At 42.0% G+C, this 15,920-nt stretch overlaps 1 protein-coding gene across 1 annotated transcript in view; it reads left to right on the forward strand.

Moving 5' to 3' along the window:
* NECAB1 (N-terminal EF-hand calcium binding protein 1) overlaps window positions 1–12,544 on the forward strand; it is a 388,232-nt gene extending 375,688 nt beyond the window's left edge. Inside the window, exons 10-13 of the mRNA XM_073679571.1 lie at window positions 2,065–2,177; window positions 3,442–3,519; window positions 4,942–5,033; window positions 10,111–12,544. Coding sequence (XP_073535672.1) covers window positions 2,065–2,177; window positions 3,442–3,519; window positions 4,942–5,033; window positions 10,111–10,139 — 312 coding nt within the window. The 3' untranslated portion in view covers window positions 10,140–12,544. The remainder of the gene's footprint in view (window positions 1–2,064; window positions 2,178–3,441; window positions 3,520–4,941; window positions 5,034–10,110) is intronic.
* The last annotated feature ends 3,376 nt before the right edge of the window (window positions 12,545–15,920 follow it).

Consider the following 15,920-nt stretch of genomic DNA (forward strand, 5'->3'; position numbering starts at 1 on the left):
CCTTGCTCACACCTGCCTTTTCAGCTTTGCCCATAAATTTTCAATAGGATTGAGATCAGGGCTTTGCGATGGCCACTCCAGAACCCGTCTCCTTCCTGAGCGGTATGATGGCTGGACATTCCCATCTTGTTTGTACTTACGTATAATTGTTTGCACAGGTGAACAAGGCACCTTCAGGTAACTTGAAATTGTACCCAAGGATGAGCCAGACTTGTGCAAGTCCACAATTCTCTTCCTGATATCTTGGCTGATTTCTTTAGACTTTCCCATGATGCTACACAAAAAAGCAGTGTGTTTCGGGTGTGCATTAAAATACATTCACAGGTGTGTTTCTAATTGACTCAGAAGCTTCCAAACACATGACATCATCATACGGGCAGTCCAGAGTTGTTTAGAGGCATAGTAATCTTAGTGTAAGTAAACTTTTGACTTTGCAGTAAGTAATAATACCTTAAAACATTCTCTCTCTCTCATTATTCTGGCATTTGGCAAATATTAAAAATTATAGTAATCCTAATTGACCTAAAACGGGAAAGGTTTATTCTGATTTCATGTCAGATATTGAGAAAAACATGCATATGTGTCTTTTTATATTGTGTATGTAAACTTCTGGTTTCAACTGTATAATATATATATATATATTTATATTTATAATGTGTTACCTTTCATTGTAATCCTGTCTATGATGAAAAATCTCCTGATAAACTTATTAGTCTAATATGTCTTTTCCAGGCCAGGAGATTGTGTTTTTGCCTTTTTGTTTTTCCTCTCCTTCTTCCAAGAGCTATAACTTTTTTTTAAATTATTTTTATGTCCACATAGACAGTATTGCAGTATACAGTAAAAAACACACTTCCCATGAAGTTTATCCACATGGCCAGGCTTCCTAGGAGGACAAAGATGGTGGTGACAGAGGCATTCTGTAGGCCCCTGGCTGCCAAAGAAACCCATCAGTTCCGTGCAGTCGTATACACGATAGGCTGTGGTGCTGTTCACATGCAGCTTTCTTTTTTTTTTTTTTAAAACCAAGTGGATTGCACCAAAACACTGGGACATGTCTGATTTTGATCGGCGTCATGGATCAAACTTGCCAATATAAGTTTATTGGTTCATGAAAAAAAATATTCAGCACATGGATGCCATCCTATTTGCATCCTAATGTCCGATTTTCATATTTGCTCCATAGAAGAAGCTTCAGAAACCTTTTCATATGCTATAAAAAAACAAACTAACCAAACACTGATGAAAATCTGAAACAGAACAGTTAGTATCAGTGTGCTTTGTGTACGAGAAAAATTACCGACGACTGATTGAATCCTAAGGCCTCAGCTCCACTATCAGTATTTGATCAGTATTCGGTCAGTATTTTTTCTCAGGAGTGGGAGACAAAACCAGGTGAGGAACAATCAGAGAAAAGGTATAATAGAAACTAGTCACCAATTCTGCATTTATCACCCACTCCTGGTTTTGGCTCCCACTCCTGAGAAAAAATACTGACCGAATACTGACGAAATACTGATAGTGGGACTGTGGCCGAAGACAGTCATCAGTGACCATAATCTGAGACAGCAATACTATATTATGAAAGAGGCCTCCCAGGATTAGAAAAAGGTGTCTACTTCTTCTTCCAGCAACAGCGCCCCTTTTGTCAGCGGGTTGTGTTTGGTATTGCAGCTTTTGGATGTATTTCCAATCTAAAATAAAACTTTTGAACATTAGAATTGTCTTATATTATTCAGTCTCTAATAGACATGTCAGTGTCGGAACAATTATCCTCCTTTTTCTCATTTGTGAGTGAACTCTGAAAAAGATATAAAAATATATAAATGAAATGCAGTGCCGCCCGGCCTTATAACAAGCGATCATTTAAAATTTAAGTGAACATTGTGGATTTTTCATGCTCCAAAGAATTTCCAGCATCAGTTCTACATGTGTCGGCGAGGCAGATAGAAATTATCCTCCGGTCCCTTTTGTCTTCTATTTGAGCTTGGTCTAACAAAGTATCCATGATTAATGGTTCCTTCTTTATGTGTGAATTGATGTCAATCTTTTCCCATTCCTTAGCACATAATGATTGTTCAGCGGCAGCTCTCTGTGATAGCCGAGGAGCTGGAAGAATTCCGCCTTTCCCTAAGACACTACGTGGAGTCTGTGAACAGTGAGACGGGATGTTTACAGTTGAGTATTGTGCGTCTGTCGCATGTGATATTAGCAATGGTATAAAGAATTTCCACCATTAGCGGTAATTAAATGGGGACAGAACTGTGGTTTTAAAGGGAATCTGTCAGCAGGTTTTTGATATTTATCCTGAGAGCAGCATAATGTAGGTGCAGAGACCCTGATTTTAGTGGTGTCACTTACCAAGTGGAATGAGGCGGTTTCAGTGATTTATCAGCAGGGGATTATCACAACAGGACTAGCTACCTCGTGCCACCTAGTCCTCCTTTCTGTATTACCCCGTCCACACCACGGATTAGCAGCTTTCTGTTAATGTATACAGAAAGCTGCAATTCAGTGGTGTGAATGGGGTTATACAGGCCTGGGTGGGTGAGGATTATACACATCACTGAAATCAGGGTCTCAGTCCCTACAACATGATGCTCTCAGATTACATAGCAAAAACCTGCCGACAGATTACCTTTAGGTAATGTAGGAGGATGTTGTTTTTAAGACCAGTTGAACCTTTTTATTATAAAGTATTTGGAAACTCAATAGCTCATTATAGTACTAGTAAGTCAAAGTGGGACGACCACGGTACTTTTGAAAGCCAGGGATGGTCACAGTGCCCTCCATAAAATGACAACCATAGTAACCCCTCATAACATTGATAGCCACAGTGCCCTCCCATAGGCAAATTGCCACTCAATAATAATAATAATTCAGTGCCCCAGACAGCCAAATACAGATCTAGATGTCAATCAATGTATACGACACCAATCCTCACATTAGCTGGAGCTGGCAAGAGAAAAGAGGGTCCAGTACTACTCCAGGCATAGAAAATTCAATATAACCTTGCCACTTCCGCCATTTTTAATGACTTTAATATTTGACAAGGTTCATAGATAACAGTAGTGGGGTGTCTTGTAAACTGGCAAAACCGAATGTGCCGTACCGTGAACGGTTTTGCGTAGTGTCTATTGGCCATGTGGTTTCTAAAGATGGAACTTGTTAAAAAAATGTTTCACAAATAAAAATGGTGCAATCCAAATTCTCGGAAATCTGCAGTAAATTGCATGTAGCTTTCCCCACACTGCACAATTACCCATGTGAACTCAGCCCTAAGCGTACAGACAAGGGCTGGTTGTCAGTGAATTTCTTCCCCTGCTGTACTTATGTATATCAGAGTACATACATATAGGAAGAAATAATAAACTATTGATCTGCATGAGGGAAATCCAGTTATACAGGACTAAACATCACTTTCTATGTTACCTTCCACAGTGTTTCCATTCAGAGACTTTCCAACGAGTCTCGTTTTATCATCTATGAATTTTGGGAAAGCAGTAATGCATGGAAGAAGTAAGTGAAGCAAGTTACTCATACTGATATGTATGATGTGTGACATGTTAAACAGAGACGGGGGGGTGTCGATTCCGCGGAGCTCCCATCCATCGGCCAGATCAGTAGTTTCTGACTGCTGGACAGGAGGCTTCTTAGTGTTTCGAAACTCCCAGAGCGGCTTTTCATTAGCCACGCTGGTGTGATGTCTTTGCGTTGCAACGCACACACGACGTAGCTCCACCTCCGCTGATCAAAAGCCGCGCTGGGATCCCAGGAGTTACAAGATTCACAAGCCTCCCGCCCAACGATCAGAGACTATTAACCTGGCCGATGGACTGCAAATTTCAAGAATTGATCCACCCATATCTAGTATTAAAGGGTAGGAGTAATTTTAAAGGGATTGACCAATCCTAACTGATAAAGTCTGCAGATTTGTGAATCCCCCCTGAGCATGCACTGTACACTGCGAGGATTCACTGGTATCTGAGCTGGGACCAGAGGGTGCGTATGCATTATACATACTCCCCACCAGAGCCGGTCTTGCTCCATACACTTGTATAAAGTGAGGCCACGCCTTCTAATTGCCCACGCCCACTAGATGGCTTGGCCAATACAATACAAGTGTATGGCGGGAGGCTGCGCCCACTGGACAGGCTCCAGGTTCAGAAATCGGCGACTTCTCGCCGTGCACAGTGCCTGCTCTGGGGGGATTCGTAAGTCTGCAGACACACAGAGTGACTGCAGATTTATCGATGTTGGACCGGACAACCCCTTTAAGCCTAAGTAACACAAGCAATTTTCATTAGCTTACAGTGTACCTCAGGTTATAGGGTTTGTTCACACATGCAGTACTGTTGCAGAAATACTGTAGTGAAATCTGCATTGGAAATATATGCAATACCTAAGGGGAATCTATCTGCACGTATTTACATATGGTAGTAATGGTATGCATGTCCCTGATGAAAATGGACATCGTTTTTTTTTTGTAGAGATCCGATGTACCAGTTATTAGAAATCTAGAGTAGAAAACACAGGCAAATCAGGCCGGAAGTGCACTGGGGAAGTGTCATTGCACTTGGAAGTAAATAAGTGACACACCCCCAGTGCACTTCCAGCTTGATTTGCATATGGCTGCTACACTAGATTTCTCATGACTGACAAGTCAGATCTCCACAAAAAAGGTATAATTTTTATTGGGGGGGGGCAATCATCTATACAGATATATAATTACTAACTGTTCCCTTTAATGTGATCAGGTTCCACTAAAACAACTCTGGTTATACAGCCAAAATATTATAATACCTGTGAATATTTGCTAGTGTCTCTCCAAATCCAGGAGGTAAAACAAAGAGTTAATTTCTGAATATTTGTCTTTGCAATTTACCAAAATGCAGATTAGGGAATTAATGTGCCTATAATAAGAGCTTCATGTTTACACAGCCACCTCCAAGCCAATTACAGCAAGACATTTCAGAGGAGCAATGTTGATTTCCTGGAAACCCCAGAACTGATGACAACGATGCTTGTACCTGGTAGGTATAATTATCATCACTGCATTCATAGATGACGAGCTCCACCACAACCCCGATCCCCCGAGACAACCTGACTCATAGCGGAGATCAGTTTCCTTCATTTTACCCATAAGCCTCCAGAAATTATCTATAAAGTTTTCTTATCATCCATTATATGGATTGTGTAATCAGGAATTTACGTTCTGCACATCAAATTATTGTGTTAAACATGGTAAAACAAAAGTTGATTTGGGCATTTTTCCATATTTACATTAAAAAATGTGCGATTGCGATTTATTAAAATTGATTATTTCCTATTGGGTCGAGATTACTTTTCATTATCTCCAGTCAGGATTATTGCACAAGTTTTCACCCCTTAGTGGTTTCCCTATTTTGTAGCATTACACCCTCGAATTAAAATAGATTTTGGTGGATTTTTTTTACCTTTGAATTACACATCATGCCTACTTCTTTGAAGCTGCAAGATATTTCTTTACTGTGACACAATAAAAATCAGAGACTTTTATTGTGCATAAATATTCATCCCCTGAAAGTCAATAATATGTGGAGCCACCTCTGCTGTATGAATTACAGATGTCAGCTTACTGAGGTATGTCTCTATGGCTACATACAAGGATAATTCATCTGTATTGTCATCCGTTTTTATACATCAGCAGCTAATAATGTTTACAAGATCGGATACATTTTCCTATGTTAATAATAGCAATGTATCTATAAAAAACGGAAGCTATACGACTAATCAGTATGGGATCCGAGTTTTCTTTGCGCACCCATAGACTTGGATAGGCGAGTCTCATCTGAAATACAGAAGACTAGTGCATGCTGCGATTTTTATAAAAAATATGGTTCTTGTGAACAAATTGTCATCTGAGCTAAAACTGGCCAAGTGCTGTCTGTGTGAAGTCAGTTTTTTAGACAGCACTTGGACCGGAAATACGGTCATGTGAACGTACCCCATTTGCTTAGTATATCTAGAAAGTGAGATTTTTGCTTATTCTTCCAGGCAGAATAGCTAAAACTCCTTTGTGTTAGATGCGCTGTGGTCAAACAGTCCCAATCGGATTAAAGGCGGTCACTAAGACATTTAAATGTTTCCCCAGTCCACTGTGGGGAAATTAGTCATCTCCATCCCAGTCTCAAATTTCTGGCATACTGAAAAAGGTTTTCCTCAACTGTCCTATATTTACTGCCATTAACCTTGACCAGTTTCTTTGTTTGTGTGGATGAAAAGCCTCCCTACAGGATGATGCTGCTACCACCATGCTTCCCTGTGGGAATGGTGCTCTTGGGTTTATGCCACAGACATTTCCCATAATGACCCAACAGTTACATTTTAGCTTCATCTGACCAGAGAGCTTTCATCCAAGTATTTGGAGAGTCTGCCATGTGCTGTTTGGCAAACTCCAAATGTTTTCTTCTGTCTTTCTTTAAAGGGGTTGTCCGGTACTTTTTTTAAGTTGCCCAATGTATTCAGCATGTGGGCATAAGTATCCCTGTAAATACCTTGTGTTGCAGATAATGCCTGTGAGCGGCACTATCACTGGCCGCTCATAGGCATCGCATGACCCCCGGCTGCAGCTGGCACTGACATCCGCTGACATCACAACAAGTCCAGGCTGCAGCTGAGAGTCCCTCTTCCGCGTTCCTGCTGGGTGTCTGCTGGGTTATGGGCGGGGTTATTCCCCTGCGTCACACCCAGCATCCATCGCGCGCTCTCCCTCTCCCCATTCATTGGGAAATCGCGGGATGGATGCTGGGTGTGACACGGGGAATAACCCCGCCCACAACCCAGCAGCCAGCGCGGGGACCCCAGCGCTGAGTCACGCCTCTTGTCATGACGTCAATGCAGGGTCATGTGATGCCTGTGAGCGGCCACCGATAGCGCCGCTCACAGGCATTATCAGCAACACAAGGTATTTACATATATACTTATGCCCACATGCTGAATACATTGGGCAATTTGAAAAAAGTTCCAGACAACTTCTTTAAACAGTTTTTTTTTATCTCTGGCCACTCTTCTCTGTAGAGTGCACAGCATATAGTGGTCCTGTGGACATATTCTTCCATCTCCGCTGTGGATCCTTTGAGCTCCTTCAGTGTTTTCGGTGTCTTTGATGAATCTTAGATTAATGCCTTCCTTCCCATCTGAAAGTTTTGGTGGGTCGCCGCCTTTTGTCAGGTCACAGTTGTACAATATTCTTTCCATTTTGTTATAATGGATTTCACGGTGCTCCATGGGATGTTCAAAGCTTGGAATATTTTTTTTTTATTACCCAACCGCGATCTGTATTTCTCCACAACTTTGTCTCTGACTTCTGGAGGACTTCTTGGTCTTCATGTTGCTTGCTTAGAGGTGTTGCAGACTCAGGGACTTTTTAGAACAGGTGACTTTATATGGACATGATGTGACACTGACTGCACATGGAGGACTGTATTCAGCTAATTATATTTCTTCTAAAGCAAAATGCTTTGACCCAGGGGTGGATTAAGAGTAGCCAGGGCCTCGGGCTGTTTAGAAGGCACCCCCCCCGGGTACCTAATGTGTCACGTGACATGTCACATGATCCCCTTTGATAAATCATGTGATAGGTCATGTGAGCAACACACAGGTGGTTTGGAGCATATCTGTAGACGGAAAAAAAAAGCAGATAGCGCAAATTTTTCCCTTGTGTACAGCATTATACATAACATAGCGTTATACATAATAGAGCAGGAGTGGGAGATCAATTTTCCCAAGGGGCCACATGAGAGACCATGACTGTTGTGGAGGCGGCACCAATAGGCTGAAATTCCTTTTGCTCAATATTAATATTAAAATATTAATTATAATTATTTGTTTACATGAATTGTATAACTTAATATTGAGCACTATTAAGTATGCTGACATCCCTCTATATACAGTATGAACCCCCCATAGCTGGTTAGATACAGTATGAGCCCCCATAGCTGGTTATATACAGTATGAGCCCCCCATAGCTGGTTATGTACAGTATCAGCCTCCATAGCTGGTTATATACAGTATGAACCCCCCATAGCTGGTTAGATACAGTATGAGCCCCCATAGCTGGTTATATACAGTATGAGCCCCCCATAGCTGGTTATGTACAGTATCAGCCTCCATAGCTGGTTATATACAGTATGAGCCCCCATAGCTAGTTATATACAGTATGAGCCCCCCTATAGCTGGTTATCTACAATATGAGCCCCCCATAGCTGGTTATATACAGAATGAGCCCCCCATAGCTGGTTATATACAGTGTGAGCCCCCCATAGCTGGTTATATACAGTATGAGCCCGCCATAGCTGGTTATATACAGTGTGAGCCCCCATAGCTGGTTATATACAGTATGAGCCCCCATAGCTGGTTATATACAGTATGAGCCCGTCATAGCTGGTTATATACAGTATGAGCCCCCATAGCTGGTTACATACAGTATGAGCCCCCCATAGCTGTTTACATACAGTGTGAGACCCCATAGCTGGTTATATAGTGTGAGCCCCCATAGCTGGTTATATACAGTATGAGCCCGCCATAGCTGGTTATATACAGTATGAGCCCGTCATAGCTGGTTATATACAGTATGAGCCCCCATAGCTGGTTACATACAGTATGAGCCCCCCATAGCTGGTTACATACAGTGTGAGCCCCCATAGTTGGTTATATAGTGTGAGCCCCCATAGCTGGTTATACAGTGTGAGCCTCCATAGCTGGTTATATACAGTATGAGCCTCCATAGCTGGTTATATACAGTATGAGCCCCCATAGCTGGTTATATACACTATAAGCCCCCATAGCTGGTTATATACACTATAAGCCTCCATAGCTTGTTATATACAGTATGAGCCCCCCATATCTGGTTATATACAGTATGAGCCCCCATAGCTGGTTATATACACTATAAGCCTCCATAGCTCGTTATATACAATATGAGCCCCCCATAGCTGATTATATACAGTATGAGCCCCCCATAGCTGATTATATACAGTATGAGCCCGCCATAGCTGGTTATATACAGTGTGAGCCCCCCATAGCTGGTTATATACAGTGTGAGCCCCCATAGCTGGTTACATACAGTGTGAGCCCCCATAGCTGGTTATATACAGTGTGAGCCCCCCATAGCTGGTTGTATACAGTGTGAGCCCCCCATAGCTGGTTACATACAGTGTGAGCCCGCCATAGCTGGTTACATACAGTATGAGCCCCCAGCTGGTTATATACAGTATGAGCCCCCATTGCTGGTTATATACAGTGTGAGCCCCCCATAGCTGGTTATATACAGTGTGAGCCCCCATAGCTGGTTATATACAGCATGAGCCTGCCATAGCTGGTTATATATAGTATGAGCCCCCATAGCTGGATATATATATATATATATATATATATATAAATAAATAAACACAACACATACTCACCTCGCTCCCTTACCCCCGACGCTGTGCTCCAGATGGTACACGGGGCCATTCCCGCTCTGCCTGACGTCATGAGGCAGGGCGGGCCCAGCATCTGCGCACGATGGAGACAACATGCGGCCACGGCGGCCGGCTAGGAGAGGCTGCATCGTGACGTGAGTGGGCATAACTGTTAAGTAGACGCACCTGGCCGCCCGTGCTGTGTATGCTGGGTCTGCTCTGCCGGACGTCATGCGGCAAGGCGGGCTCAGCATCATTCAAGCCGCCTGCAGTCGCGGGCCCGCGGCGGTGACTTAACACATGGGATTGCGAATTATAATGGGGGCAATTCATGGGCCCCCCGGAGGCTCGGGCCCCGGGTGGTAGCCCAGATTGCCCTTATTATAATCCGCCTATGCTTTGACAAGACCTTATTTAAAAGTTTCAAATCAAAGGGGTCTAATTCATATGCACTCATAACTTTTAGGGATTTATTGTACACTATAGTATGTTTACGATATAACTTTTTAACCATGTATTTTAATTCCACTGTGAAAAATACTCTTTTGTCAGGACCATCTGTCATGTCCGGTCATTTTGAGCCATCAGCTCTACGATTATGGCTTTCTTGATTTGAGGGATTTACATGTTTGTTTATAACCTGTTTTTTGTCTCCCGTTCGCTACAGCTTCTTGGTGGGTCCTGAATAATAATTAGAGGTGCACAGCGTCCCACCAGATGAGCGGTGAGGAGGATATAACCTGACATCATATGTGAAGAAACCTGTTCTATTGTATCTTCCCCTCTGTCTATTTTAGACAAATTACATGTTACATACAGAAATTTGGATAAGTTCTGCATTGGTTAAATCTGCCTAAAGTATCAGATGTTGCTTTTCTCACTTCCATAAACAACCTGGAAACACAGTGTAAAAATTTTTGAAAAGTTGCAAAACTGTGGTGCAACTGAAGGATGTGCAAAGATTTTGCAAATTTGTGTTCTCAAGCCATTTTTACCCAGCTCAGACAAAGTGGGCAAAGCTGGGGCGGGAGGGGGGCATGGCGACTGCCACTTGTCAAATTCATGACGAACAGTGGCATTCACTGCTCCACAAATCTTACTCCAGCAGGGAATGAAGTAAGATTTGTGATGAGGCGCACACCACTCGTCAGCTACTCCAGATTTATTAAGAGGTGTGCACCTCTTTGTGAATCTGGAGTGCCACACTCTACCTCGCCCAATTATCAAGACCGGCGTGAAGACTGGCGATCTTGATGAATCTGGTCAATACGAGTTTCTGGGTGAAGGTTAACTTTAAGTCTTCGACAGCCTATGGCTAAGGCTGGGTCCAGGTGATGTGTGGATTCTGTACGACAAATCTACCACAACTTACAAGTGGATGGGGTTGTCAAAATCCCATGTTGTAAACAATATTTGGATAGAAAATAGCAATATAAAGTGTGACCTCTGCGCCAAGATCTGCATATAGCACATGCAGACTGTGTGCTGTCTGAGAAATAATAGACCGCACACCGTAATGTGCAAAGGATGTGTGAATGCAGCCTAAAGTGGCAATAGACTTTTTCGTAGTCACAGGACCTTGATCCATTGGCCATGTTGGTACTCCATGGCCACTGGACCAGAGCCCTGCAAACCCCTAGACTTACAAATTAGGCTATGTTCCCACGATGAGCTTTTGATGAGTTTTTGATAATGGGTACAGAAAATCTGCATTAAGTAGAATAGGTTACTTGCATTTTTAAAAATAAGCAGCGTAAAAAGCTTACCAAAAACGCATGGTGGGAATGTAGCCTTACAGGTGGTGGGGATGCCGCAGGTGGTAAGAGGTTCACAGGGCTCTGGTTTTAGCTCTACATTTTGTTGGAGGTTGAGACCTGCAGGCCACAGGATTGCATACCACTTAGGGTATTCCTTAGGACTGCAGCTGTAGCTTGATTGTTAAGAATCAATCAGTATTGCTACAAAAAAATCTTAAGCTCCGCTTTCATGGACCGACGACAAGCACATTACGACCACCGGCACGATACGACCAGGGATCTGTAAACTTTTACCAATCTATGGACAGGCAGACCAAAGTAAATGATGCACACTGAGCGATCGATACCAGATTGCTCATGGCACATAGGCTGCCATGCTTCTTAGCAGTATGAGTCCTGTTTGAAGGACGATGCACTACCGAGAACTATGATCCTTTAGGGCTCATGCATACGTCTGTGCAACACGGTCAATGCACGTTCTGGCCAAGGGACTCCCGACCTGAGCATGACGGTTTCATATAAATCTATGGTCAAGAGACCGGCGGCCAGTCCGTGCATTGTGGTCCATGCTCAGACCGTGTTGCAACGACGTCTGCATGAGCCCTAATGCTGCACAAAAGATCATTTCATCCGATGAATGAGCAAGCATGCCTGCTTACATGGCAAGTTAAATGTAAAACGAGCGTTTTTAACTATGCTTGTTCACGATTATCTTATTTATTACATATGGGAAGCACATAAAATAACATCTCACATGTCCCATTATAATACAGATTTACACACCAGTCCTCTGAAAGCTTTGGTGATAAGCCCTACGGAGGCAATGGCTGCCACATGTGGTTGTCACCCTGCTTCACTTACCAGGGTTAGAGACTCAGAAGCAGTCAATCAGAAAATCAAAACCCAACAAGCATTTCCAGGTCATTCTCTCATTTTAGGAGAAATTGTCTGTAACATGAAATATATAGAATTATAGGTAGCTGGGGGCCAGGGATTGTGTAATCATATATCACAGATCCCCTTCTATACAAGTCTGTGCTTTGCTAAAATGGAGCAGACATGGGGGGTGCAGATCTGACCAAAGTAGTAAACACCAGGGATCCAGATCCGTCATTTGTGAGACCGTTGTCATATATGTTATTATATGAAAAATTTAACTACTCGAATATCTGCTGCTGTAACATTACCGTCATTGTGACAATTACTTATCGTACTGACCGACCATTGCAGACAAGTTGTTCTTCATCTTAAAGCTGTACCTTAGATCGTACAAGAGTAAACCCTCACATCATTTAGATATGTAACTTTTTGTGGCAAATTTTAATAAAGCATTTCTCATGTTCAGTGCTTTGTAATCATTTCTCTCGCTGCTTTGCTATTTTGTCATTTATTGCCAATTTGTAAAAAAATATATATATTGACATGGGCCAGATTTACCAATCCCGTCTGTGTTTAATCTGTCTAATCTAAGTTTACATCACCGATTAATTTGCTTACTTTGTGCCAGAACTTTTTGTTAAAGCCGCCCCCCTTTCATATAAAGCCTCTCCTCTTGTTTAGCAAGCCTCTGAAAGTACCCCATAATAAATGTAGTACATGGCATGGAGGAAAGTTTCTTTTGGTATATTTCACATACCCCAAATGCTCTAAATTCAAGGCAATAGTGGAACAAAATATAAATGAATTGGAAAAAAAAGGCAAAAAAATCACATGCACAGCCACTTACTTCTCCAGTAGCTGCCTCCAAGGGTCAAGGAGCAGCATTATCCAAATATGTCAGTACATGTCACGAATACTCCTCCTTTTAGATGCCAATGTAGCCGCTGAGTTTTCCAAAGTGAAGACGCTACAGAAAACCACTGGTGGTGGTTTTCCTGAAACACCATTGCTGACGATTTTTCTGACATTCTAGGAGTGGTTCTGCCACCAATGTCTTTTTTTTTCTCGCCCAAAGAATGAATATGCTACTTCTTTTACCCGCTTTACCCGTGGTTAAGTGACAAAAAACTGAGCATATGCACCGCAATGTCATTTTTACATTGCTGTGCATTATGTTAATTTCTTGTAGCGTATTTTTTAGACTTCATGTGCACATACCCGTAGGCTGGAATCACACTTGCAGTTTCTGATGCAGTTTTTTGACCCAGAGCTAAAAATGGTTCCTGCCTTTAACCCACTCCTGACATCAGGTTGGGAGCAGGTGTGTGAATCAGCCTCAAAGGCTGAGCCCACATCGTACTTATCAGCAGTATTAACAGAGTGCCGTCATGGCGCCAACATGATTGCAGGTGCCAATGTTTTTTTATGGCAGCCAGGGGTATGCTGAAGACCCCTGTGCCTGCCATCACAGAACTCCATTGAAACCCAGCCAAAATGTTGGTTTTTAGGGTATGTTCACACTAGGCATTTTTTAAGCGTTTTTTATGCAAATTTTCAGCTGCGTTTTACAGTACCAGAAAAGTCTATGAGATTCCAGAAATCTCATGCACACAGCTTGGTTTTTGTGTCATCAGTATTTTGTGCTTTGCGTGTTTTTTTGCACAATAGAGCATGTCACTTCTTTCAGCGTTTTTTCACCCATTGAAAGTAATGGGTGGTGAATAAAATGCTGAAAAAACGCCTAGTGTGAACATAGCTATCAGGTATTGCTGCATTTTTCATGAAAAAATCAAGCACAGAAGTATGTGAAACTTATTTATTTTTGTGATTTTACCATCTTGTCTTGGTCACCTGAGGTGGCAGTTTGGATTAGGACAGTTTAATTAAATTAGTGATATGTAAACATTGGCTGAGCTAGGTGTGAGATTGAACAAAACCTGTGACCCACGGAGGTGTGAAATTGAACAATCGCTGAGCAACTCAATGATAGACCACAGTGTGAAAATAGTGTCCTACAAACTCAATGCACTGCCCATGTGTTTGGTAACCTATTCCTGAACAATTCACCTCCCCTTACTGTCACATTTGTAATTCTGGTTAATATGGTTTGACATATGTCTTGCATTGGTGACCTGTGTTCATGTTTCTGTGGTGGAAGCAAAGCTGAACTTTGGGACCCTGAAAAACACAGCAAAAACGCACCAATTTGATGCAGCTTCTTTCCTGCCAAGAGATCAGGTTTTGCTGCAGAAGAAAAACGCTGAAAAAACGCCTAATGTGAATATATCCTTATGGTTGCCGCAACACCACTAAAGAAAATATAGTAACTCGTGATCAAAATGTCACATCTATCCCAAATTGATATCAATACAAACATCAGCTCACTTTGTAAAAGACGAACCCTGACAGAGCACTATAAACTGAAAAATGAAAATATTACAAATCTTGGAAAACAAAATCAAAAAAATATTTTTTTCACAAATTTCCGATTTAATTTTTCACAACTAATATAATAAAAAAAAACTGGACATGTTTGGTATCACCGTAATTCTACTGACATGGACAATCAAGATGCAAGGGGAGTTAAACCAATGTACGCCCTAAAAATAAAATCAGAATTGCTTCTTTTTTGTCATTTCACTTCACATGGATTTTTTTCCTGTTTTCCAGTATACCACATGGTAAAATGAATGGTGTCATTCAAAAGTACAACTCGTCCCGCAAACCAACAAGCCTCACACACCACTGTGGACATAAAAATAAATATGTTATGACTCTTGGAAAAAGGGAAGGAAAAAACAAAAATGCTAATTAGCTTTGGCAGGAGTTTGCTTAAATATAGCGCTTTTTTGTCTAGTTTTTGGTGTTTTTTGCCTGTTTGTAAATTGTGCCCTTTTTTAAAGTCTATTTTACATTTGTTTGCCAGTTTTGTGTTTCTTTTTAGGGTCGGCGAGTTTAAGTTTTCCAGATGTTTTTGCCTAATTCATCACTTGCTACTTTTTCAAAAAGTTGTAAAATTTGTCACAAATGTTCCCCCCTTCTTGAGTAATTTTATGGACGCCAGATATTTTGGCACAGTTTTGTACCACTTTATGATTCTTTACGCTAAAAAGTTGAAAAAAAAGTTGAAGACAAAAATAATTTTTGAAAATTCATGGACTACGTGGGCCATTGGCGTTAAAGGGAAACTATCAGCAGGTCTTTGCTATGCAATATGACATGAACATGATGTAGGGGGTGCGTACCTGATTCCAGTGATGTGTCACTTACTGTATTATCCTGCTTGCCGTCATTTTGATGCAATCACGGTTTTCTCTGCCGCAGATCGAGTAGTGCTCAAAATGCTGATGTCACGACACAGCTGTTGGGTGACCAGGGTCTCCTACCCTGTCCCTAAAACTAGGGGGGATCCTAGCTTGCCCTATTCCCCGGGATACCTCTGAAAGTGAGGATGCCGGGGCCTCCACCCTCGTCCTAACTCCTGAGTAAGCCCTCCGTCTGTTCAGTCCCCCCACCCAGAGAAGGGGGCGCCACTGTGCACCGTAGTACACCAACCCGACAAACAGGGTTACACAAAATGGTTAACAGAAAACTCCAGGCACACAAAATATTCACTCACATAAACAGAGGAAAGCATCGGGGTGTGAAGGTAGGGGAATAAACCAAAAATGGAGAAGGATAAGGAATTACCATGCGTACAAACCAGACTACAGTCACAAATAATTCCTTCAACTCTCCTTCTCATAAGAACTTCTCTCCCTCTGTTAGCCATGCAGCAAAAGCTAGCTCTGACAAGGATTAGTATCAGAGCCCAGATTATAAAGGGAAAAGGAGTGGCTAA

This window comes from Phyllobates terribilis, unplaced genomic scaffold, assembly GCF_046119375.1.
Source record: "Phyllobates terribilis strain yellow unplaced genomic scaffold, ASM4611937v1 Scaffold_4__5_contigs__length_816908805, whole genome shotgun sequence".
Lineage (NCBI taxonomy): Eukaryota > Metazoa > Chordata > Amphibia > Anura > Dendrobatidae > Phyllobates > Phyllobates terribilis.